This window comes from Salvelinus alpinus, chromosome 3 (genome assembly GCF_045679555.1).
Source record: "Salvelinus alpinus chromosome 3, SLU_Salpinus.1, whole genome shotgun sequence".
NCBI lineage: Eukaryota > Metazoa > Chordata > Actinopteri > Salmoniformes > Salmonidae > Salvelinus > Salvelinus alpinus.
The window spans coordinates 11333032-11360569 of record NC_092088.1 but is presented as its reverse complement, the minus strand read 5'-3'; the positions used below and the strand labels follow the sequence as shown (position 1 = coordinate 11360569).

At 44.5% G+C, this 27538-nt stretch overlaps 1 protein-coding gene across 1 annotated transcript; it reads left to right on the top strand.

The window, feature by feature from the left end:
- The first annotated feature begins 95 nt into the window (after positions 1-95).
- On the top strand, positions 96-27538 carry LOC139570014 (butyrophilin subfamily 1 member A1-like). Its single transcript, XM_071391452.1, has 9 exons — positions 96-633; positions 15144-15236; positions 15447-15545; positions 15863-15970; positions 16140-16253; positions 17081-17221; positions 18327-18378; positions 26094-26120; positions 26218-27538. Exons 2-9 carry the CDS (start codon positions 15174-15176, stop codon positions 26802-26804), a joined length of 1191 nt encoding a protein of 396 aa, XP_071247553.1. The 5' UTR covers positions 96-633; positions 15144-15173; the 3' UTR covers positions 26805-27538.

Below are 27538 nucleotides of genomic sequence, written 5' to 3'. Positions count from 1 at the left end.
GTCCCGAGCAGCGGATCTTTCGGATGAATATTTATTTCCCAGCACAGCTGGAAACAGAGAGCCGTCCGTCATTTAACAGTGCGTCATAGCCCCCTCACACTTCCGCATGTCTAAAACTACCAAGACACACTTTCCTTCGGGCTGTTAAAGAGAGGTCAACTTGATATCCATGTCCAAATAGGCTACACATTTTAGGGAGGTTAGACTGGAAATGTCAGTGCTGCAATTCATACATTTCCACTCCAAAACATAGTAGCTAGCCTACTCTGTTTCAGAATAGCCTGGTTCACTTTGCACATTTAATTGTGGTCTCAAATGATATGACGTGCTATAAATGAGATGCAATACTCTGGCGACCTCTTTTGGATAAAAAAAGTGCATGATTTTAACGCGTGAGATGTCCAACCGTTTCCTCAGGCTATTCGTCAACTTGTCGGAAACGCCTGAACTTTGATTCGGACAACGGGGTGCTCAGTGACTCAATCCAGTTGCAGCAGACGAAGCCTGGTCGCATGTATGTATAAGAGATAGTGAGGTGTATAGTAGGCTAGTTAGTCACACCTAAGGAGAAAAAAACGTGGTTTTCTGATCAAAATAGTGGACTAGCTATTATCTTCCCCGTGGATTCCCTAGGTAAGTATTTCTGCTGCATTCAATGTGGCTATTGATCTTAAAGGTTCTCCTAATTCCTATGCATTCTGTATACTGCGCACTCAAAGTTAAATTGTGTTTACTTGTGTTTATTCTGTGCGCTCAGGAGGAGCGGTTGTCTTCTGCTGACTGTCCGATATGTTTGAGTAGCCACGTTAGTGGAGATGCACCAATGTATGTAATTAATTTATTCATGGTTGGGCTCAATAAACCACCCGAAATTGAAATCGTGTTAACTTGTGTCTCCGGGCGCTCAGGGGTAGGGGTTGTGCTGTTTTACATTAGTGGAGATGCACCATTTTATGTGAAGACTGTATTCGTGTTTGGGCGCAATAAACCACCCGAAAACCGTTGTCTTGAAATGTGAAAATGTGTCATTGTATAGGCTACATAATTACAGCCTATTGCGAATCCATGTGATGTTATGCATGGGAAATAACTGTCTAACTCATTAGAGATATTGAGTAGTGGCTACTCAAACATATCGGATAGTCAGTAGAAATCAAATCATAAGTGGTACTAACTCAGATTTCAATAAGATTTATAATTTAATGTTGTTGAGTACTGTTAACAAATATTAGGTTATTGAGTATATATAGCTTTATTTATTTGTGTTCTGCTAATCTAAAGTTGAGTTTTTGCAAGTTATGGTTCATATTATAAAGTCGATCTAATGTGTATTAAATAAGTGGTTCTTACTTGATTCTAATTATGTTTTACGTCTTTGTTTAAAATAATAAAGTAGTCAGACATATTTCTTCTTGATTTATTTGTGTTGTACTGATATACAATTATGACGTTTTTTGCAGAACTTGTTTTTTGCAAGTTATTAATATTTAATAGTGGCACATGGCTCTGTTTTTAGAGGATTGTGGGTAATTCCATTTTTTTTGTTGACTTTATGATACTTTTACATAATGTTGTATGCATGTTTGAAGAAAGAAAAGTATAATTCTAAAATAGTATTAAGCAGTTTGTTGTGCTATGAGGTGTAATGGATCAGGACGAATGGATATAAAAAACCAGCGGTTAAATTGACGTACAATAAAGAGACAAGCCATTCCCACGGTCAAGGGCATGCGTTCCGCTCCTAATGGCAGAGGGGAATGCAGCAGCCTACAATGATTAAAGCGCTAGCTCCAGTTACTGCTAGAGGAATGAGCATTGTGCCCAACAATGCCTGCCAAGGTGGGTTAAAGTGACAAATTGTCAAATACATAAGACAATGTTGAAATGTAATACTTGTATAAGAGCACAAGGCGAGACCCAGATGCAGACACGGGAGGCAGATGGTTTGAGTCCTTGATATTTATTAACAATCCAAAAGGGGTAAGCAAGAGGAATGATCATGGACAGGCAAAAGGTCAAAAATCCTTTCAAGGGATTATTGTAATAGGACGTCATAGTGCCCCAACAGCCAACTACACTGTCAGCTGTTTTTGTAATTTTATCAGTAACTTACTGTATTCATCAACTGTATAAACGGACTACAGTACATTACCGTAGAATGCACCGTAAAACACTGTTTTTTAAATTTATTTAACCAGGTAGGCCAGTTGAGAACAAGTTCTCATTTACAACTGTGACCTAGCCAAAAGAAAGCAAAGCAGTGCGACAAAAACAACAACACAGAGTTACACATAAACAAACGTACAATCAATAACATAAAAGAAAATAAAAATAGAAAAACCTATGTACAGTGTGCGCAAATGTAGAAGAGTAGGGAGGTAGGCAATAAATAGGCCCTAGAGGCGAAAATAATTAAAATTTAGCATTAATACTGGAGTGATAGATGTGCAGATGATGATGTGCAAGTAGAGATACTGGGGTGCAAAAGAGCAAGAGGGTAAGTAATAATATGGGGATGAGGTAGTCGGGTATGCTATTTACAGATTGGCTGTGTACAGGTACAGTGATCGTAAGCTGCTCAGACAGCTGATGCTTAAAGTTAGAGAGGGAGATATAATACTCCAACTTCAGAGATTCGTTTCCAGTCATTGGCAGCAGAGAACTGGAAGGAAAGGCGGCCGAAGTAAGTGTTGGCTTTGGGGATGACCAGTGCAATATTTTACAGCACACTTTAAGATCTTTCTGTAATTTCAACAGTAAAATACTGTAAAATGCACAGAAAAATACCATAAATGTGTTTTACAGTATTAATTATGGTGCATTGTGGGAAAATGTGGTGTATGGGGAAAGAGTCTCTGTCTCATTAACATATTTTAAGGCGTTCCTTGTAAGAAGCTAAATTTGTTGCGCCTGTGACTACGAATGCATACACATTAGTTGAAGTCATTAAAACTTGTTTTTCAACCACTCCACAAATTTCTTCTTAAACTATAGTTTTAGCAAGTCGGTTAGGACATCTACTTTGTTCATGACACAAGTAATTTTTCAAAACAATTGTTGACAGACAGAATATTTCACTTATAATTTACTGTATCACAATTCCAGTGGGTCAGAAGTTTACATACACTAAGTTGACTGTGCCTTTAAACAGCTTGGAAAATTCCAGAAAATTATGTCATGGCTTTAGAAGCTTCTGATAGGCTAATTGACATCATTTGAGTCAATTGGAGGTGTAACTGTGGATGTATTTCAAGGCCTACCTTCAAACTCAGTGCCTCTTTGCTTGACATCATGGGAAAATCAAAAGAAATCAGCCAAGACCTCAGAAAGAAAATTGTAGACCTCAACAAGTCTGGTTCATCCCTGGGAGCAATTTCCAAACGTTCATCTGTACAAACAATAGTACGCAAATATAAACACCATGGGCCCATACAGCTGTCAAACCGCTCAGGAAGGAGACGCGTTCTGTCTCCTAGAGATGAATGTACTTTGGTGCAAAAAGTGCAAATCAATCCTCGAACAACAGCAAAGGACCTTGTGAAGATGCTGGAGGAAACAGGTACAAAAGTATCTATATCTATCCACAGTAAAACGAATCCTATATCGACATAACCTGAAAGGTCGCTCAGCAAGGAAGAAGCCACTGCTCCAAACTCCAAAACCACCATAAAAAAGCCAGACTATGGTTTGCAACTGCACATGGGGAGAAAGATTGTACTTTTTGGAGAAATGTCCTCTGGTCTGATGAAACAAAAATAAAACTGTTTGGCCATAGTGACCATCGTTATGTTTGGAGGAAAAAGGGGGAGGCTTGCAAGCCAAAGAACACCATCCCAACCGTGGGTGGCAGCATCATGTTGTGGGGGTGCTTTGCTGCAGGAGGGACTGGTGCACAAAATAGATGGCATCATGAGGAAGGGAAAGTATGTGGATATATTGAAGCAACAGCTCAAGACATCAGTCAGGAAGTTAAAGCTTGGTCGCAAATGGGTCTTCCAAATGGACAATGACCCCAAGCATACTTCCAAAGTTGTGGCAAAATGGCTTAAGGGCAAAAAAGTCAAGGTATTGGAGCGGCCATCACAATGCCCTGACCTTAATCCCATAGAAAATTTGTGGGCAGAACTGAAAAAGCGTGTGCGAGCAAGGAGGCCTACAAACCTGACTCAGTTACACCAGCTCTGTCAGGAGGAATGGGCCAAAATTCACGCAAATAATTGTGAGAAGCTTGTGGAAGGCTACCCGACGCGTTTGACCCAAGTGAAACAATTTAAAGGCAATTCTACCAAATACTAATTGAGTGTATGTAAACTTCTGACCCATTGGAAATGTGATGAAAGAAATGAAAGCTGAAATAAATCATTCTCTCTACTATTATTCTGACATTTCACATTCTTAAAATAAAGTGGTGATCCTAACTGACCTAAGATAGGGAATTTTTAATTGGATTAAATGTCAGGAATTGTGAAAAACTGAGTTTAAATGTATTTGGCTAAAGTGTATGTAAACTTCCGACTTCAACTGTAGGTATGCCTCTTGTCCAGATGGGACAGGGTAGTGTTCAGTGTGGTGGCGATTGCATCGTCTGTGGATCTATTGGGGCGGTAAGCAAATTGGAGTGGGTCTAGGGTGGCAGGTAAGGTGGAGGTGATATGATCTTTGACTAGTCTCTCGAAGCACTTCATGATGACAGAGGTGAGTGCTATGGAGCATTAGTCATTTAGTTCAATTACCTTTGCTTTCTTAGGTACAGGGACAATGGTGGCCATCTTGAAGCATGTGCGGAGAACAGACTGGGATACGGAGAGATTGAATATATATGTAAACACACCAGCCAGCTGGTCTGTGCATGCTCTGAGGACGCGGCTAGGGATACCATCTGGGACGGCAGCCCAGCGAGGGTTAACACGCTTAAATGTCTTATTCACGTCGGTTACGGAGAATCAAATCAAATTTATTTATATAGCCCTTACATCAGCTGATATATCAAAGTGCTACACAGAAACCCAGCCTAAAACCCCAAACAGCAAGCAATGCAGATGTAGAAGCACGGTGGCTAGGAAAAACTCCATAGAAAGGCCTAAACCTAGGAAGAAACCTAGAGAGGAACCAGGCTATGAGGGGTGGCCAGTCCTCTTCTGGCTGTGCCGGGTGGAGATTATAACAAAACATGGCCAAGATGTTCAAATGTTCATAAATGACCAGCATGGTCAAATAACAGTAATCACAGTGAACAGGTCAGGGTTCCATAGCCGCAGGCAGAACAGTTGAAACTGGAGCAGCAGCACGGCCAGGTGGACTGGGGACAGCAAGGAGTCATCATGCCAGGTAGTCCTGAGGCATGGTCCTAGGGCTCAGGTCCTCCGAGGGAGAATTAGAGGGAGAATTAGAGAGAGCATACTTAAATTCACACAGGACACCGGATAAGACAGGAGAAATACTCCAGATATAACAGACTGACCCTAGCCCCCCAACACATAAACTACTGCAGCATAAATACTGGAGGCTGAGACAGGAGGGGTCAGGACACACTGTGGCCCCATCCGATGATACCCCCAGACAGGGCCAAACAGGCAGGATATAACCCCACCCACTTTGCCAAAGCACAGTCCCCACACCACTAGAGGGATATCTTTAACCACCAACTTACCATCCTGAGACAAGGCCGAGTATAGCCCACAAAGATCTCCGCCATGGCACAACCCAAGGGGGGGCGCCAACCCAGACAGGAAGACCACGTCAGTGACTCAACCCACTCAAGTGACGCACCCCTCCTAGGGACAGCATGGAAGAGCACCAGTAAGCCAGTGACTCAGCCCCTGTAATAGGGTTGGAGGCAGAGAATCCCAGTGGAGAGAGGGGGACCGGCCAGGCAGAGACAGCAAGGGCTGTTCTTTACTCCAGTGCCTTTCCGTTCACCTTCACACTCCTGGGCCAGACTACACTCAGTCATAGGACCTACTGAAGAGATGAGTCTTTAATAAAGACTTAAAGGTTGAGACCGAGTCTGCGTCTCTCACATGGGTAGGCAGAACATTCCATAAAAATGGAGCTCTATAGGAGAAAGCCCTGCCTCCAGCTGTTTGCTTAGAAATTCTAGGGACAATTAGGAGGCCTGCGTCTTGTGACCATAGCGTACGTGTAGGTATGTACGGCAGGACCAAATCGGAAAGATAGGTAGGAGCAAGCCCATGTAATGCTTTGTAGGTTAGCAGTAAAACCTTGAAATCAGCCCTTGCCTTAACAGGAAGCCAGTGTAGGGAGGCTAGCACTGGAGTAATATGATCACATTTTTTGGTTCTAGTCAGGATTCTAGCAGCCGTATTTAGCACTAACTGAAGTTTATTTAGTGCTTTATCTGGGTAGCCGGAAAGTAGAGCATTGCAGTAGTCTAACCTAGAAGTAACAAAAGCATGGATACATTTTTCTGCATCATTTTTGGACAGAACATTTCTGATTTTTGCAATGTTACGTAAATGGAAAAAAGCTGTCCTTGAAACAGTCTTGATATGTTCGTCAAAAGAGAGATCAGGGTCCAGAGTAATGCCGAGGTCCTTCACAGTTTTATTTGAGACGACTGTACAACCATCAAGATTAATTGTTGGGAACTAGAACAAGCATCTCTGTTTTGTCCGAGTTTAAAAGTAGAACGTTTGCAGCCATCCACATCCTTATGTCTGAAACACAGGCTTCCAGCGAGGGCAATTTTGGGGCTTCGCCATGTTTCATTGAAATGTACAGCTGTGTGTCATCCGCATAGCAGTGAAAGTTAACATTATGTTTTCGAATGACATCCCCAAGAGGTAAAATATATAGTGAAAACAATAGTGGTCCTAAAACTGAACCTTGAGGAACATCGCAATTTACAGGTGATTTGTCAGAGGACAAACCATTCACAGAGACAAACTGATATCTTTCCGACAGATAAGATCTAAACCAGGCCAGAACTTGTAGACCAATTTGGGTTTCCAATCTCTCCAAAAGAATGTGGTGATCGATGGTATCAAAAGCAGCACTAAGGTCTAGGAGCACGAGGACAGATGCAGAGCCTCGGTCTGACGCCATTAAAAGGTCATTTACAACCTTCACAAGTGCAGTCTCAGTGCTATGATGGGGTCTAAAACCAGACTGAAGCATTTCGTATACATTGTTTGTCTTCAGGAAGGCAGTGAGTTGCTGCGCAACAGCTTTTTCAAAAACAATTGAGAGGAATGGGAGATTCGATATAGGCCGATAGTTTTTTATATTTTCTGGGTCAAGGTTTGGCTTTTTCAAGAGAGGCTTTATTACTGCCACTTTTAGTGAGTTTGGTACACATCCGGTGGATAGAGAGCCATTTATTATGTTCAACATAGGAGGGCCAAGCACAGGAAGCAGCTCTTTCAGTACTTTAGTTGGAATAGGGTCCAGTATGCAGCTTGAAGGTTTAGAGGCCATGATTATTTTCATCACTGTGTCAAGAGATATACTGCTAAAACACTTGAGTGTCTCCCTTGATCCTAGGTCCTGGCAGAGTTGTGCAGACTCAGGACAACTGAGCTTTGGAGGAATACGCAGATTTAAAGAGGAGTCCGTAATTTGCTTTCTAATGATCATGATCTTTTCCTCAAAGAAGTTCATGAATTTATTACTGCTGAAGTGAAAGCCATCCAATCTTGGGGAATGCTGCTTTTTAGTTAGCTTTGCGACAGTATCAAAAATACATTTAGGATTGTTCTTATTTTCCTCAATTAAGTTGGAAAAATAGGATGATCGAGCAGCAGTGAGGGCTCTTCGGTACTGTCTTTCCAAGCTAGTCGGAAGACTTCCAGTTTGGTGTGGGGCCATTTCCGTTCCAATTTTCTGGATGCTTGCTTCAGAGCTCGGGTATTTTCTGTACAGGGAGCTAGTTTCTTATGACAAATGTTTTTTGTTTTTAGTGGTGCAACTGCATCTAGGGTATTGCGCAAGGTTAAATTGAGTTCCTCAGTTAGGTGGTTCACTGATTTTTGTCCTCTGATGTCCTTGGGTAGGCAGAGGGAGTCTGGAAGGGCATCAAGGAATCTTTGTGTTGTCTGAGAATTTATAGCACGACTTTTGATGCTCCTTGGTTGGGTTCTGAGCATATTATTTGTTGAGATTGCAAACGTAATAAAATGGTGGTCCGATAGTCCAGGATTATGAGGAAACAACAACATTTATTCCATGGGACAAAACTAGGTCCAGAGTATGACTGTGGCAGTGAGTAGGTCCGGAGACATGTTGGACAAAACCCACTGAGTCGATGATGGCTCCGAAAGCCTTTTGGAGTGGGTCTGTGGACTTTTCCATGTGAATATTAAAGTCACCAAAAATGTGAATATTATCTGCTATGACTACAAGGTTTGATAGGAATTCAGGGAACTCAGTGAGGAACGCTGCATATGGCCCAGGAGGCCTGTAAACAGTAGCTATAAAAAAGTGATTGAGTAGGCTGCATAGATTTCATAACTAGAAGCTCAAAAGATTTAAATTAATAGAAATTTGCTATCGTAAATGTTAGCAACACCTCCGACTTTGCGGGATGCGCGGGGGATATGGTCACTAGTGTAACCACGAGGTGATGCCTCATTTAACACAGTAAATTCATCAGGCTTAAGCCATGTTTCAGTCAGGCCAATCACATCATGATCAGTGATTAGTTCATTGACTATAACTGCCTTGGTGAGGGATCTAACATTAAGTAGCCCTATTTTGAGATGTGAGGTATCACGATCTCTTTCAATAATGGCAGGAATGGAGGAGGTCTTTATTCTAGTGAGATTGCTAAGGCGAACACCGCCATGTTTAGTTTTGCCCAACCTAGGTCGAGGCACAGACACGGTCTCAATGGGGATAGCTGAGCTGACTACACTGACTGTGCTAGTGGCAGACTCCACTAAGCCGGCAGGCTGGCTAACAGCCTGCTGCCTGGCCTGCACCCTATTTCATTGTGGAGCTAGGGGAGTTAGAGCCCTGTCTATGTTCGTAGATAAGATGAGAGCACCCCTCCAGCTAGGATGGAGTCCGTCACTCCTCAACAGGCCAGGCTTGGTCCTGTTTATGGGTGAGGCCCAGAAAGAGGGCCAATTATCTACAAATTCTATCTTTTGGGAGGGGCAGAAAAAAGTTTTCAACCAGTGATTGAGTTGTGAGACTCTGCTGTAGAGCTCATCACTCCCCCCTAACTGGGAGGGGCCAGAGACAATTACTCGATGCCGACACATCTTTCTAGCTGATTTATACGCTGAAGCTATGTTGCGCTTGGTGACCTCTGACTGTTTCATCCTAACATCGTTGGTGCCGACGTGGATAACAATATCCCTATACTCTCTACACTCGCCAGTTTTAGCTTTAGCCAGCACCATCTTCAGATTAGCCTTAACGTCGGTAGCCCTGCCCCTGGTAAACAGTGTATGATGATTCGTTTTAAGTCTAATACTGCGGGTAATGGAGTCGCCAATGACTAGGGTTTTCAATTTGTCAGAGCTAATGGCGGGAGGCTTCGGCGTCTCAGACTCCCTAACGGGAGGAGTAGAGACCAGAGAAGGCTCGACCTCTGACTCCGACTCGCTGCTTAATGGGGAGAACCGGTTGAAAGTTTCTGTCGGCTGAATGAGCGACACCGGTTGAGCATTCCTACAGCATTTCCCTCCAGAAGCCATGAGAAAGTTGTCCGGCTGCGGGGACCGTGCGAGGGGATTTATACTAACGTTACTATCTGTACTTACTGGTGGCACAGACGCTGTTTCATCCTTTCCTACACTGAAATTACCCTTGCCTAACGATTGCGTCTGAAGCTGGGCTTGTAGCACAGCTATCCTCGCCGTAAGGCGATCGTTCTCCTGTATATTATGAGTACAGCGACTGCAATTAGAAGGCATCATGTTAATGTTACTACTTAGCTTCGGCTGTTGGAGGTCCTGACGAACAATGTCCAGATAAAGCATCCGGAGTGAAAAAGTTGAATGAAAAAAAGTTGAGTGAGGGAAAAACTTAAAATATAAACGCTAATTAAAAATTCTAAACCGTAAAGTTGTCAGATAGCAAAGTAAGGTTAGCAACAAAATGCACAGCAGCACGTAAACAAGTCTGCAAGTTGTGACTGGAAATGACACGATTGACAAAATTATAAAAAGCTTTGAAGTTTCCAATGAAGTTTCCATTGAAGGAGAGCCCACAGTCCATGATAGCGGGCCGTGTCGGTGGCACTGTATTATCCTCAAAGCGAACGAAGAATGTGTTCAGCCTGTCCAGGAAGCAAGACGTCGGTGTCTGTGACGTGGCTGGTTTTCCTTTTATAATCAGTGATTGTCTGTAGACCCTGCCACATTCGTCTTGTGTCTGAGCCGTTGAACTGGGACTCAACTTTGTCCCTATTCCGACATTTAGCCTGCTTGATTGCTTTGCGGAAGGAATAACTACACTGTTTGTATTCTTCCATATTCCCAGTCTTTTTGCCCTGGGTAAATGCGGTGGTTCACGCTTTCAGTTTTGTGCGAATGCTCCCATCTGTCCACGGCTTCTGGTTGGGGTAGGTTTTAATAGTCACAGCGGGTACAACATCTCCTATGCACTTCCTGATAAACTCATTCACCGTATCGGTATATGTGTCGATATTATTTTCTGAAGCTACTCTGAACATATCCCAGTCCGCGTGATCAAAACAATCTTGAAGCGTGGATTCTGATTTATCAGACCAGCGTTGAATAGTTCTTACCACGAATGCTTCCTGTTTGAGTTTCTGCCTATAGGAGGGGAGGAGCAAGATGGAATCGTGGTCCGATTTGCCGAATGGAGGGCAGGGGAGGGCCTTATATGTATTCTGGAAGGTAGTATAACAATGGTCAAGAGTTTTAGCAGTGCGAGTACAACAATCAATATGTTGATAGAATTTTGTGAGCCTCTTCCTCAAATTTGCTTTGTTAAAATATCCAGCTACAATAAATGCAGCCTCAGGATATGTGGTTTCCAGTTTGCATAAAGTCCAGTGAAGTTCTTTGAGGGATGTCGTGGTATTGGCTTGAGGGGGGATATAGACCGCTGTGGCTATTATTGATGTAAATTATCTCGGGAGATAGTACGGTCGGTATTTGATTGTGAGATATTCTAGGTCGGGTGAACAGAAGGACTTGAGTTCCTGTATGTTATCACAGTTACACCATAAGTAGTTAATCATAAAACATATACCTCCACCCTTCTGCTTCCCAGAGAGATGTTTGTTCCTGTCGGCACGATGTACTGAGAACCCAACTGGCTTTACAGTCAGACAGTATATTTCGAGAGAGCCATGTTTCAGCCAAGCAGAGAATGTTACAATCCCTGGTGTCTCTCTGAAAAGCAACTCTCGCCTTGAGCTCATCAACTTTATTAGCCAGAGATTGGACATGAGCGAATAAAATACTTGAGAGCGGTGGGTGGTGTGCATGCTTCCTAAGTCGGACCAGAAGACCGCCCCGAGTACCTCTCCTTCACCAGTGTTGTTTTGGGTCAGCCTCTGAAATAAGTTCAATTGATCTGGGGAGAGCAAACAAAGGATCTGCTCCAGGGAAGTCGTAATCCTGGTCGTAATGCTGGAAGTTCCGCCGCTCTAATATCCAATAGTTCTTCCCGGCTGTATGTAATGACACAAAACAATTCCTGAGCTAATAACGTAAAAAATAGTACATAAACAAACAAAATACTTCAGAGTTTCCTAAGAGGTAGTCGTGATGCTGCCATCTCCGTCAGCGCCATCATGCAATCTGTGTCTGGTTTGAGCTAGTTACTGGCTAGCTGGGTCTTCATCTGTGTCTGGTGTTAGCTAGTTACTGGCTAGCTGGGTCTTCATCTGTGTCTGGTGTTAGCTAGTTACTGTCTAGCTAGGTCTTCATCTGTGTCTGGTGTTAGCTAGTTACTGTCTAGCTGGGTCTTCATCTGTGTCTGGTGTTAGCTAGTTACTGGCTAGCTAGGTCTTCATCTGTGTCTGGTGTTAGCTAGTTACTGTCTAGCTAGGTCTTCATCTGTGTCTGGTGTTAGCTAGTTACTGGCTAGCTAGGTCTTCATCTGTGTCTGGTGTTAGCTAGTTACTGTCTAGCTGGGTCTTCATCTGTGTCTGGTGTTAGCTAGTTACTGTCTAGCTGGGTCTTCATCTGTGTCTGGTGTTAGCTAGTTACTGTCTAGCTAGGTCTTCATCTGTGTCTGGTGTTAGCTAGTTACTGGCTAGCTGGGTCTTCATCTGTGTCTGGTGTTAACTAGTTACTGTCTAGCTGGGTCTTCATCTGTGTCTGGTGTTAGCTAGTTACTGTCTAGCTGGGTCTTCATCTGTGTCTGGTGTTAGCTAGTTACTGGCTAGCTGGGTCTTCATCTGTGTCTGGTGTTAACTAGTTACTGTCTAGCTGGGTCTTCATCTGTGTCTGGTGTTAGCTAGTTACTGGCTAGCTAGGTCTTCATCTGTGTCTGGTGTTAGCTAGTTACTGTCTAGCTGGGTCTTCATCTGTGTCTGGTGTTAGCTAGTTACTGCCTAGCTAGGTCTTCATCTGTGTCTGGTGTTAGCTAGTTACTGTCTAGCTGGGTCTTCATCTGTGTCTGGTGTTAGCTAGTTACTGGCTGGAACAAAATGGGGGGAAGGGTCGTTCAAAACTCAGAAGCAGTTGTCAAGTCAACACATCCGTCAGTGCTGTGGTGAACCGCATCACAACAGACATGCCAAACAGGATATGTCAACAACAACAAAAATATATCATTGATACTAGTTCAATATTGTTTGAGTTGCTTTGTTTATCACCAAATTAGCTAGAGATGATGTTACTGCAACACTGCTCACTGCATCCAAGTTGCTTGACATAGGACTAATATGTAAATATATACTGAACGTTTCAAAGAACTGTCAGTCAACGTTAGCTCATGAATATAAGCCCACTCAGCCTGTCTTTTCAAACTTCCTGGTAGTTAGCCATGAGAGAAAAAGTACTTTTCAGAATGACTGTTGAGGACCTTTAAACTGTTTAATGGTTGAATATTTACCCATGTCCATATGATCTGTTCTGTTCTATAATCACATCCAGTTTAGAAGCCTTTATTTAGGCCTCTAGAAGTGCATGTGATATATAAAACACCTACTATTAATTAACCTGCTTGCTCTAATCGTTTGTAATTACAGTAAAATACTGTAGAAATAATGTTCTTACAGTTTAATAGTCACTTTTACTGTGTTTCATTGCTCTGGCATCAAAGTACCGTGAATATCTCAGTATTGTATTGGCACTATGCAGAGATGGTCAGAGATTTATCATAAGAGATCTAGTTGTAATTACAATTATTTTGAAGACGAATGTATCCCTAACTACAATAACATTTTCAGTAACATTTTACTTGCTATGACACGTTTTTTTTTAATCAACCTTGGTTGAATGGACTGACTGTAAGTTGCTGAGGACAAGAGCGCCCGCTAAATGACCTAAATGTAAAAAATGAAAACTTGCAAAGAACACTGGGTAATATGCCGCTGCGTGGGTCATTCCAGTAATATACTGTAAATGAGATTACACTAACATTTTTGGTACCATAAAATGGATTACTGTAAAATGGATTACAGTAGCTGTACTGTAAAATACATTACAGTAACTTACTGGTCAATTTCTACCAGTAAGTTTTACAGGAAATGTTTTAGAGTGTAGCCGTGAAAATCCATTGTGTGCCAACATTTCCAAACACCCAGCAGCATGGGCATTCTACTGTGTTCTCCTTGGAAAGTTAATGATCATATTTGGCCCTTTCCGGCTGTTGCCTTCATCAGAAAAGGTTCAGTAAATCCCTCTTCGACATCAAACTAGCTGCAGGGGGCAGGAAAAGGAGGTGCTGCTGATTCAACACGGTCGTTCTGTGGGCTGTGAAAACACTCTCAGCTGCAGCTTCACATCTCCTTGGGATATCTGCCTGACACCAAGGCCATAATTAAGATGCATTGACCCACACACACACACATCCTGAAAACATATTACTCTGCAGTTTTCGTCTCTCTCACACCCCTGCTCTGTCTGCCTGTCTGTCTCTCTCTCTCTCTCTCTCTCTCTCTCTCTCTCTCTCTCTCTCTCTCTGTCTGTTTGTCTGTCTGTCGTCTCCTGCAGTAACTCTCTCCCGTTTCTCTGCCTCTTCTACTCTCTCTCTCTGTAGTCTCCTGCAGTAACTCTCTCCAGATTCTCTGCCTCTACTCCTCCTCTCTTGCTCTCTCCTGGCGCCGTCTTTCCAAACTCATTCACTCTCTCTGTTTTCTCTTCCTTACACACACCCTCTCTTCTCTCTCTTCTCTCTCTTCTCTCTTCTCTCTCTTCTCTCTCTCTCTCTTCTCTCTCTCTCTGTGTGTCAAGCCAGGCCAGTTTTAGGTGAGGCCGTCCTAATGAGCCCACAGAGGACCTCTACTGCAATGTAGTGATTTAGAAGTTGTACAGTACACACACACACACATTTCCGTATTCTGCCTTCTCATCAATTTGAGCTGCCATTGGAGCCCAGTCAGCTATAACTCAGGCCCAACACTGACACAATGAGTGCCAGCAAATAATAAAGTTGTGGATCTCTGTGCCAGAGTATTGATGCTGTGGATCTCTGTGCCAGAGTATTGAAGTTGTGTATCACTGTGCCAAAGTATTGATGCTGTGGATCTCTGTGCCAGAGTATTGAAGCTGTGTATCACTGTGCCAGAGTATTGATGCTGTGTATCACTGTGCCAGAGTATTGATGCTGTGTATCACTGTGCCAGAGTATTGATGCTGTGGATCTCTGTGCCAGAGTATTGAAGCTGTGGATCTCTGTGCCAGAGTATTGAAGCTGTGTATCTCTGTGCCAGAGTATTGAAGCGGTGTATCACTGTGCCAGAGTATTGATGCTGTGTATCTCTGTGCCAGAGTACTGAAGCTGTGTATCTCTGTGCCAGAGTATTGATGCTGTGTATCACTGTGCCAGAGTACTGAAGCTGTGTATCTCTGTGCCAGAGTATTGATGCTGTGTATCACTGTGCCAGAGTACTGAAGCTGTGTATCTCTGTGCCAGAGTATTGATGATGTGTATCACTGTGCCAGAGTACTGAAGCTGTGTATCTCTGTGCCAGAGTATTGATGCTGTGTATCACTGTGCCAGAGTACTGAAGCTGTGTATCTCTGTGCCAGAGGGCCATTCTCTCCCCCCCAGCTGCCAAGATGATGAAGGAGTGCCTCCAGTTCTTCATCGAGCCGGCCCAAAAAATCAAGATCCGCCTCAAGGTAGGACCCTTGGACACCTATCAATTCTCAGACACCCCTTAATAGCACTGATGTTTGTCCTTGTCAAGATGTACTCAAGAGAAAGAAAGGATTGGTTCATTTCCCGTCTGTGCTTTATCTGTGTAGCAGTGCTGCATGATTGATGAAGGTCATTTTCCCTTCATCCTTCCCTCTCTTTGCCTCTCTCATCCATTGCTCCCTCTGTTCTAGGAATCTCGTAAGAAAGGGACGGATGAGAAGAAAAAACCTTTAGTGGAGAGTCAGCTGTTCATAATGGAACTGGCCAGGGAACTCAACAGACTGTGCCAGGTACACACATCCACAAAGACACACACAAAGACACACACACACACACACACACACACACACACACACACACACACACACACACACACACACACACACACACACACACACACACACACACACACACACACACACACACACACACACACGGACACACACGGACACACACGGACACACACACACACACACACACGGACACACACACACACGGACACGAACACACGGACACACACACACGGACACACACACACACGGACACACACGGACACATACACACACGCAAGCAAACAACCACACTCACTCTACTATTATCTTCTCAGAGGTCAAAGGTCCTAGCCCACATCTGGACAGGTGAAGACAACTGGCCTCCCAGTATGTGTAGACACTTCATAGTGGAGTGGGCTGCCGTGCTAGATAAGAGAGGCCAGGTGAGCACTGATGTTTGAAAGCTATTTGATAGTTTTACTTTAAAAAGCCTTTTTTTTTCTTTAAATTAATCCTTTTTCTTTGTTGATAAACTATTATTAGACCTCTATGAGACTTTATTATTGCAGTTTTTACTTCGTGACCTCTTTCCGTTGTCTTTTGACTGTGCAGCCGAGGAGCACGCAGACAGAGAAGAGGGACTGGAAGACAGGGGGAGAGTACGACATCGGAACCCACAAACGGGTCATCATGGACTGGACACACAAGCTCAGAAACAGACCAGAGGTAAGGAACATGGGAGGGATTGGGTCACTAGAGTCAAATTAAATGTATTTATGAAGCCCTTTTTGCATCAGCCGATGTCACAAAGTGCTATACAGAAACCCAGCCTAAAATCCCAAACAGCAAGCAATGCAGATGCACAGTGGCTAGGAAAAACTCCTTAGAAAGGCAGAAACCTAGAAGGGAACCAGGCTCTGAGGGGTGGCCAGTCCTCTACTGACTGTGCCGGGTGGAGATATAATCCCACCCATTTTGCCAAAGCACAGCCCCCACACCACTAGAGGGATATCAACAGACCACCAACTTACTACCCTGAGACAAGGCTGTGTATAGCCCACGAAGCTCTCCTCCACCGCACGAGTCTGAGGGGGCGGCAGAACAGGACAGGAAGATCACGTCAGTGACTCAACCCACTCAAGTCGAGTATAGCGAAAAAAGCCTGGCAAGACGTGACGCACCTAGGGACGGCATGGAAGAGCACTAGTAAGCCATTGACTCAGCCCCTGTAATAAGGTCAGAGGCAGAGAATCCAAGTGTCCAAAATATTACTAAAGAGTTTACTACCCTACTATATTAATTTCCTTCTCTCTCTCTCTCTCTCTCTCCATCTCTCTCTCTCGCTCTCTCTCTCCCTCTCCATCTCTGACTCCTCTGTGATTAAGGAACAACTCATCCTCATCCTCCCTTCTTCAGTCTCCTGTGTTGCATTAGTGTGCATATGATGGACTTATTATGTTGCAGTACGGACCAGTAATGGAAGACTCCGTCCTAATTCCCTCTTTTCATTTGTTACTATATAAAGTAATAACCATATGGACCTCCCCCTCCAGCCCAGTATCTGGCCCGGTGAGCCCGTGTTGATGATGTTGGATGATCTGGAGTTCCAGTGGAGGAGGGGGCGTCTGCCGAACCTTCTCCCAGCCATGGAGCTGGTCATGTGGGTGCTGCTGAGTGCAGACAGCCCTGATAAGGTGTGTGTGTTTCTATGACTGAACCAAAACAATAATAACAGCTTTGCCTTTCTACTTGCACCGAATGTGCTGACAGCTACTTATTGAGATTGTAATATGCAGTTGTCTTTTTGAGCTATCTTAAGATCAATGCACTACACACTAAAAACAAATGCTTCTATACAGTGCCAAATTGTAAAAAATAACACATTGTTATTTGGCTTGTAACCATAGCAGAACCCTTTCTGGTCCTATATGGAACCTTTTTTGAAGGTTCTATAAAGAACCATGCCCATAAGGTTCTAAATGGAACCTGTATCCTGTTATAAAGAACCCTTTCCTAAGGTTCTATAAAGAACCATTAAAAAAAAGGTTCTATATAGCACCAAAAAGGGATCCGCTATGGTTACAACACTTTTTGGGTCTAAATAGAACCATTTTTTATGGTTCCTGATATAACCTTTACAGATGATGGTTCTATAAAGAACCTTCCTTCCTCTCAAGGTTCGTTGTAGAACCATAAAGGGTTTTTATTCTGGTTTTAACAGTCATATTATATTGTTAAATTCCATAGGTTTTTATTAATTTGTTTATTAACAAGTTGAATCAGGTGTTCTAGCTCTGGAACAGCAGGGTCCCTGAGGAGAGAACTGAGAACTATTGATTTAGTCAAACACTCTCAATTGACTCAAGACCATACATGAGTGTATCACATGAGTCTGTCATTGGCCATCAACATACATGACATAAACCAATATAACACAACACATTAGATAAACTGGATGACACTCACTCACGGTTGCACAAAAAGAGCTGTGCACAAACCACACCCCAAAACATTCTAATTATCACTAAAAGAGGAAAGAACCCTTTTTTGAACTGCAAATAACATTGGAGAGCTTCTTTGGGTCAGTATGGTTCCACATAGAACCATCACTTTCCCAAAGAACCCTTGAGGAACCCTCATTTTGTAGTGTGTAATTGTAAGTTGCTCTGGGTAACAGCGTCTGCTAAATGACTAAATTGTTAATGTAAACTAACTGATTAATTATTCATCAATTAATCTGCATGATTAGATACACATTACACAGATAAACTCACTGAAGCCTTTCCTCTGTGTTTTCAGGAGGACGTAGCCAAACAGTGGCTGATCAGAAAACAGAGGAGTCAGAAGAGCGGTGTGTAGAGCTTTGACGTGTTGAAGTCATCAAGAAAGCGTTATGCTTCGATCACACCGGCAGCGTCGTTGCGCCAAATAGTACGCAGCATCATCATCTGGATATGAGTGCAACAAAAGTTCAACATTCACAAGGCAAACGCAGCGTTTCATTGGAAATAAATGCATTTCTGGTGTACCAAAATGCAATGACGCTGTCGGTGTGATGGAAAGAAGGCCTAGATTCTATCAGATCAGACGTTAACCGGGGATAGATGACGCCAGCATAGCAGGTGTTTTGGTGGTGCCGGAGTCCTATCAGTGATCAGTTGCTCATGTGGTCATTGTCACGAAGCCACACCCATCCCACTCTCGTTATTTTTTTATTTTTTATTTAACCTTTATTTAACTAGGCAAGTCAGTTAAGAACAAATTCCTATTTATAATGACGGCCTACCCCGACCTAACCTGGACGACGTTGGGCCAATTGCGCGCTGCCCAATGGGACTCCCAATCAAGGCCGGATGTGATGCAGCCTGCATTCGAACTAGGGACTACAGTGACGCCTCTTGCACTGAGATGCAATTTAAATTTTATTTTTATTTATTTCACCTTCATTTAACCAGGTAGGCTAGTTTAGAACAAGTTCTCATTTACAACTGCGACCTGGCCAAGATAAAGCAAAGCAGTTCGACACATACAACAACACAGAGTTACACATGGAATAAACAAACATACAGTCAATAATACAGTAGGAAAAAAAGTATGTATATATACAGTGTGTGCAAATGAGGTAAGATAAGGAAGGTAAGGCAATAAAATAGGCCATAGTGACGAAGTAATTACGATATAGCAAATAAACACTGGAGTGATAGATGTGCAGAAGATGAATGTGCAAGTAGAGATACTGGGGTGCAAAGGAGCTAAATAAATAAATAAATACAGTATGAGGATGAGGTAGTTGGATGGGCTATTTAGAGATGGACTATGTACAGGTGCAATGATCTGTGAGCTGCTCTGACAGCTGGTGCTTGAAGTTAGTGAGGGAGATAAGAGTCTCCAGCTTCAGCGATTTTTGCAGTTTGTTCCAGTCATTGGCAGCAGAGAACTGTAAGGAAAGGCAGCCAAAGAGGGAATTGGCTTTGGGGGTGACTAGTGAAATATACCTGCTGGAGCGCGTGCTGCGGGTGGGTGCTGCTATGGTGACCAGTGAACTGAGATAAGGCGGGGCTTTACCTAGCAAAGACTTGTAGATGACCTGGAGCCAGTGGGTTTGGCGACGAGTATGAAGCGAGGGCCAGCCAACGAGAGCATACAGGTCGCAGTGGTGGGTAGTATATGGGGCTTTGGTGAAAAAACAGATAGCACTGTGATAGACTGCATACAATTTGCTGAGTTGAGTGTTGGAGGCTATTTTGTAAATGACATCGAGGATCGGTAGGATAGTCAGTTTTACAAGGGTATGTTTGGCAGCATGAGTGAAGGATGCTTTGTTGCGAAATAGGAAGCCAATTCGATAATTCATTTTGGATTGGAGATGTTTAATATGAGTCTGGAAGGAGAGTTTACAGTCTAACCAGACACCTAGGTATTTGTAGTTGTCCACATATTCCTAGGTCAGAACCGTCCAGAGTAGCGATGCTGGCCAGGTCGATGAATACGGCTGCACAGTATTGTCTCTTTTCGATGGCAGTTATGATATCGTTTAGGACCTTTAGCGTGGCTGAGGTGCACCCATGACCAGCTCGGAAGCCAGATTGCATAGCGGAGAAGGTACGGTGGGATTCGAAATGGTTGGTGATCTGTTTGTTAACTTGGCTTTCGAAGACCTTAGAAAGGCAGGGTAGGATAGATATAAGTCTGTAGCAGTTTGGGTCTAGTGTCTCCCCATTTGAAGAGGGGGATGACCGCTGCAGCTTTCCAATCTTTGGGGATCTCAGACAATACGAAAGAGCGGTTGAACAGGCTAGTAATAGGGGTTGCAACAATTTCAGCAGATCATTTTAGAAAGAGAGGGTCCAGATTGTCTAGCCCGGCTGATTTGTAAGGGTCCAGATTTTGCAGCTCTTTCAGAACATCAGGTATCTGGATTTGGGTGAAGGAGAAATGGGGGAGACTTGGGCGAGTTGCTGTGGGGGGTGCAGGGCAGTTGACCGGGTAAGGGTAGTCAGGTGGAAAGCTAGGCCAGCCATAGAAAAATGCTTATTGAAATTCTCAATAATCGTGGATTTATTGGTAGTGACAGTGTTTCCTAGCCTCAGTGCAGTGGGCAGCTGGGAGGAGGTGCTCTTATTCTCCATGGACTTTACAGTGTCTCAGAACTTTTTTGAGTTTGTGCTACAGGATGCAAATGTCTGTTTGAAAAAGCTAGCCTTAGCTTTCCTAACTGCTTGTATATATTGGTTCCTAACTTCCCTGAAAAGTTGCGTATCACGGGGGCCATTCGATGCTAATGCAGAACGCCACAGGATGTTTTTGTGCTGGTCAAGGGCAGTCAGGTCTGGAGAGTACCAAGGGCTATATCTGTTCCTGGTTAAAAAAAAAATTTATGGAGCATGCCTATTTAAGATGGTGAGGAAGGCACTTTTAAAGAATAACCAGGCATCCTCTACTGACGGGATGAGATCAATATCCTTCCAGGATACCCGGGCTAGGTCGATTAGAAAGGCCTGCTCGCTGAAGTGTTTTAGGGAGCGTTTGACAGTGATGAGGGGTGGTCGTTTGACCGCAGACCCATTACGGATGCAGGCAATGAGGCAGTGATTGCTGAGATCTTGGTTGAAGACAGCAGAGGTGTATTTGGAGGGCATGTTGGTTAGGATGATATCTATGAGGGTGCCCGTGTTTACGGAGTTGGGGTGGTACCTGGTAGGTTCATTGATAATTTGTGTGAGATTGAGGGCATCAAGCTTAGGTTGTAGGATGGCCAGGGTGTTAAGCATGTCCCAGTTTAGGTCACCTAGCAGCACGAGCTCTGAAGATAGATGGGGGGCAATCAATTCACATATGGTGTCCAGGGCACAGCTGGGGGCAGAGGGTGGTCTATAGCAAGCGGCAACGGTAAGAGACTTGTTTCTGGAAATGTGGATTTTTAGAAGTAGAAGCTCGAATTGTTTGGGCACAGACCTGAATAGTATGACAGAACTCTGCAGGCTATCCCTGCAGTAGATTGCCACTCCGCCCCCTTTGGCAGTTCTATCTTGTCGGAAAATGTTATAGTTAGGGATGAAAATTTCAGGGTTTTTGGTGGTCTTCCTAAGCCAGGATTCAGACACGGCTTGGACATCTGGGTTGGCTAAGGCAGTGAATAAAACAAACTTGGGGAGGAGGCTTCTAATGTTAACATGCATGAAACCAAGGCTTTTACGGTTACAAAAGTCAACAAATGAGAGCGCCTGGGGAATGGGAGTGGAGCTAGGCACTGCTGGGCCTGGATTAACCTCTAAATCACCAGAGGAACAAAGGAGGAGTAGGATAAGGGTACGGCTAAAGGCTATAAGAACTGGTCGTCTAGTACGTTCGGAACAGAGAGTAAAAGGAGCATGTTTCTGGGCGCGATAGAATAGATTCAAGGCATAATGTACAGACAAAGGTTTGGTTGGATGTGAATACAGTGGAGGTAAACCTAGGTATAGAGTGACGATGAGAGAGATATTGTCTCTAGAAACATCATTTAAACCAGGTGATGTCACTTCATGTGTGGGAGGTGGAACTGAAGGGTTAGCTAAGGCATATTGAGCAGGGCTAGAGGCTCTACAGTGAAATAAGACAATAATTACTAACCAGAACAGCAATGGACAAGGCATATTGACATTAGCGAGAGGCATGCGTAGCCGAGTGATCTTAGGGGTCCAGTGAGTAGTTAAGCTGGCTGGAGACAAGGCGATTCAGACAGCTAGCGGGCCGGGGATAGCAAGCTAGCAGAAGGGCCTTAGAGGTACGTCGCGACGGAAGAAGTCTGTTGTAGCCTTCTCGTGCAGAGGCCCCTCGTGCGGTTCCGTCGGCAGACCAGCCGTTATTGATTAATAGGGTTGCGTGCAGTAAAGGTGCCCAGTCCAATTGGCAAAATGCCTTGGACCGCTGCGCCACTCGGGAGCACGTTAGACGTTCAGAATGAGAAGGGTATAGGTTATATAGAAATAATGGCCATCAAAATGAAAATCATTGAATGAAATACTGACGATTTCTATAAGCCTAATCAAGGTGTAGATTACATTCCAGTGTTCAAACTTGTAAACACGGTTGCATAGAATTTCTAAATGCGACTCCGTGCCACCAATGGCAATGTCCACAATAGGTATAATGGGCGTATTCGATGATGCTGAGTCGTGGGGAACCGGGCAAAGGCCCTTCACGTCATCGGGTGAAAGCGGTGAGGGAGGAGCATCATTCTCAAATCAAACAGCCGCTCGGTCATTTTGTCAACAAAGCAGCATGGTTCATCGTCCAGAAACATACATCTCTTTTCCATAAAATTAATATTAAAATGTTCTGGTGATGGGGAAACTAAGCTTCCTGAAACATTAAGGTTTTCCAGCCAATTGTGTTGAAAATAGGTTCATTACTCGAGGCTTTGATCAACAGTGTACAATAGTGGCACCTGCTGGTTAAAAGATTTTAGAGCAACCAAATTATTATAGATGACGTCCCATGCACAGTGTAGCCTTTTTGTCTTATACCAAACCAATCAGGTCGTTGTTCAACAAAACAAAGCTTTGGACGTCATTGATCACGTGCTTCTGATAAAGTGATACAGACATTGTGTGCTGCTTTGAAGTACACTGCTTGGCGATTTTGACGCATGCCTCAGAGCTCCGACATTAAACGGAACATCACTAGAATTTTCGAAGTAGTTTGCATTGGGAAGACATGCCTGCATTGGTAAGGCATGCCTCAGAGCTCTGACGTTAAATGTAACATCACTAGAATTTTTGAAGTAGTTTGCATTGGGAAGACAGACAGTGTGGGACGTCATCTATAATCATTTGGTTGCTCTAAAATCGTTTAACGTTTTTATCAAAAGCAATCATTTTTGCATGGAAAAACACAGACTCCTACTAATTACAACACGTTTAATTACGTTACTTTTGTTTTGAGCCAACTTCGCCGTCGGTACTCCCGGTAGGCAATCAACTTTCACCCAATGCAAATCACGCCTACACGGGTGCCTAGATTAATCGAGCCCCCTCATTGCTGGGAGCCACTTCTGGATTTGACAGCTCTAACGCAGTTTCAACTCTGACACCGCCAAAACAACAGCTTTGTAGGTGATGGCCAGCGCAAATCTGATTGAATCTTGCCCTTACACAAGTGTTACAGCAATCAGTGACAGAGAGATGTTGGAGATCACAGGTGTGTCATTGTGTGACAATGAGAGCTGATTGTGACACTAAGTAAAATTAAGGCTAATAATCAATCAGTGCTCAAGAGATCCCATGTGATTCATAGAATTTATCATGGGCAAATCAATCGGTCAGCCTTTCATAGCCATTAGTGTGACATCCCAGCAAACATGACCCCATTGGCCCCATGTGGGTATTCGCCTGACACGGGCTAGCCAGTCCCTCAGGATTTCGTCTGGATTTTGTCAAATATTTGCGAGCAAAAATGCTTGATTTTGCTCTTGCAATTCTGACATTTCGCATGGCAATATGCAATGATTTCATCCAATAATATGCAATATGTCGCAAAATTGTGCTGAAAAGGGAAAACGTTTTGTTGACGTTTGGCTTGATAGAATCATATAATGCGGGGAATGTGCGGTGATTGGTTGAAATTTCGAGCCCTCTTTTTGTACTGTGGTGATCGGTCAGTTTTATATGATAATATTACAATGATTTGTCTGTTTTATGCGGAAATAGTGTGGTGATTGGTCAAATTTGTAAGCCCTCGCCTCATATAATATGCAAGGAATTGTTGATTTTGCAAAACTATTTGCTGTTGTAGAATCACGGAATCCTGGAGCGACGGGCTAGCTCACACTAAGCCCACACCAGCCCAACACAGGCTAGCCCACACCAGCCCAACACAGGCTAGCCCACACCAGCCCAACACAGGCTAGCCCACACCAGCCCAACACAGGCTAGCCCACACCAGCCCAACACAGGCTAGCCCACACCAGCCCAACACAGGCTAGCCCACACCAGCCCAACACAGGCTAGCCCACACCAGCCCAACACAGGCTTGCCCACACCAGCCCAACACAGGCTAGCCCACACCAGCCCAACACAGGCTTGCCCACACCAGCCCAACACAGGCTAGCCCACACCAGCCCAACACAGGCTAGCCCACACCAGCCCAACACAGGCTAGCCCACACCAGCCCAACACAGGCTAGCCCACACCAGCCCAACACAGGCTTGCCCACACCAGCCCAACACAGGCTTGCCCACACCAGCCCAACACAGGCTTGCCCACACCAGCCCAACACAGGCTTGCCCACACCAGCCCAACACAGGCTAGCCCCCACCAGCCCAACACAGGCTAGCCCACACCAGCCCAACACAGGCTAGCCCACACCAGCCCAACACAGGCTAGCCCACACCAGCCCAACACAGGCTAGCCCTCACCAGCCCAACACAGGCTAGCCCACACCAACCCAAAACAGGCTAGCCCACACCAGCCCAACACAGGCTAGCCAACACCAGCCCAACGCGGGCTAGCCCACACCAGCCCAACACAGGCTTGCACACACCAACCCAAAACAGGCTAGCCCACACCAGCCCAACACAGGCTAGCCAACACCAGCCCAACGCGGGCTAGCCCACACCAGCCCAACACAGGCTAGCCCACACCAGCCCAACACAGGCTTGCCCACACCAACCCAAAACAGGCTAGCCCACACCAGCCCAACACAGGCTAGCCCACACCAGCCCAACACAGGCTAGACCACACCAGCCCAACACAGGCTAGACCACACCAGCCCAACACAGGCTAGCCCACACCAACCCAAAACAGGCTAGCCCACACCAGCCCAACACAGGCTAGCCCAAGTCCTAGTACCTCACAATGTAGAATATTTGGGGCATTGTTTGCACACAGGTCTTTCTGTGCAACCGTTACTGAGAAGTTTGTTTCAGTTGAAGTGTTCTGTTGTGTGATGCCCAAATAGTGTTTGATCTTGTACCGTGCCAATGATGAAGTTTTCAAAAATACTTAAATAAGTGTGACGTGTTTGTCTTGTAAGAAATACATGAATGATAGTAACAACCTGGTTGTCATTCTGATACAACGTGACACATTTACCAAATACCTTTAATTCTTGAAAATGTTAAAATGTATGCATTGAATTGTAATAAATAAATAATACAGAAATTCATATTAAATAATGGATAAAACCATATAAATTGGCATAGGGTGCGCAGCCCAAATGGGGCCATTATTTTTGCCCACGTCGGGTTGACATCATGCCAATGCGGGCATGTTTGCTGGGAAAATATTATTTCAGACAAAGTGAGGGCTGCCCTCACAAGATATGGGCTGCCCACGCTGGGCCAATGCCTTGGGGACCAATGTGGAGCCAAGGCCGATCGGCTTAATGTCCGCAGCCATTGGGCCCACATCGTGCTCCGGGATGGTTGATGAATCACTTGAAGTGCTGCCAATTGGTATTGATAAGAAAAATGAAAGGAGCGGAATGGAACAAACATGCCTGAGTACTTGGCAGTTAAGTAACAGAAAATGGGTTAAGATTGAACTTTTGACAGTATTTTAACCCCAGTTTTGTTGACACTTTCAGATGCAGCCCGCTACATTCCCCACAATGGTATGTGAAGCTCATAATGGATTTGTTATTGCGGAGTAAAGGAAACTGTAAATACAGTCATCCCTTTTCTTACTCTAACAACAACTTTTTATCTCAGTATGGAACTGGATCTGTGATGCTGCAGAGGAAGTGACCCTTGACCCCAAGACAGCCAACCCTGACCTCTTCCTCTCTGATGACGACAAGCGCATGCGCTGTGGCCTGGAGCGGCGAGACATCCCTAACTGTAGTCGCCGCTTCGACGGCTGGTGGTTTTGCGCTCTGGGAAACAAGGGCTACATCTCCGGGCGCCATTACTGGGAAGTCGAAGTGGGCGACCGGGACTGGCGGCTGGGCGTGGCTAAAGGCTCCGCCCAGAGGAAGGGTTACAGTCCCCTCAACACACAGACGGGCTACCTCACCCTGAGGCTGGAGAGGGGCTCAGACCTCAAGGCGCTGACGGTGCCCTCTACGCCGCTGGCCCAGATGCTGGTCCCCAGGAAGGTAGGGGTCTACCTGGACTATGAGCAGGGCCAGGTCTCCTTCTACGATGTGGAGAAGAGGTCCCACATCTACACGTACAACGAGACCTTCACAGAGAGACTGTTCCCCGTGTTTGGGACTGTAGATGTGGTGAGGGATCTGGTGATCAGGCCGGCACAGACCAGGGAACCCTGCCTCTGCCCTGGACCCTGTCTCTGGTGATAACGTATTACAGCGTTCTTCAAACCTGGTCCTGGAGAGCTAGCCTGGAATCCACACGGAATATTGTAAATGTAGCGGAATTCAGTGTAAATTCCAGGCTAGTAGAGTGCAGGCTTTTGTTCTGGTCCAGCACTATCACACCTGATTCGATGGTGTGATGATTAGTTCATTAGTTCATTCAGGTGTGTTAAAACAAGGCTGGAACAAATGCATGCACTCCTTAGGACCTGGGCTGAAGAACAATTATTACCTCCTCCCTGTTATACTTTTTATTACATTGCCTTCATGCCACAGTACTTCAAGGTACAAAGGAACTGTAAAAGAACGTGCTGCCCAAATTACCCAAAGATCTGACGGAGTTGATATTTAGTTCAGCAAGAGCTTGCACACAGAAGACAGACACAGAGAGAGACAGAGACACACAGACAGACAGAAAGCTAGGGTTTACAGTCTATAAAGGGACGGTAGAGAGAGTAGCATGCAGTACTTCATTCTTCCTCTGATTCTCTGCCTCTTCCTCTCTGATTCTCTAATTCTCTTCCTCTCTCATTCTCTTATTCTTTGATTTTCTGATCCTCTGATTCTCTTCCTCTCTGATTCCTCTGTCCAGCTTGCCAGAGTCTCATAACGTGTTTCAGCATGTTTTTGGAAGGTACGGTTGATATTGACAGTGTGTGTAATGGTGTGATAACAATGCTTTTTTTCAGTCATCAATAAATTAAGACAAATCTCAA

Coding starts and splice junctions, on each gene's coding strand:
- LOC139570014 (XM_071391452.1), top strand. CDS start 15,174: ATGATGAAGGAGTGCCTCCAGTTCTTCATCGAGCCGGCCCAAAAAATC. Junction 15,546..15,862: donor AACTCAACAGACTGTGCCAG/GTACACACATCC, acceptor TTATCTTCTCAG/AGGTCAAAGGTCCTAGCCCA. Junction 18,379..26,093: donor ACAGAGGAGTCAGAAGAGCG/GTGTGTAGAGCT, acceptor TGACACTTTCAG/ATGCAGCCCGCTACATTCCC.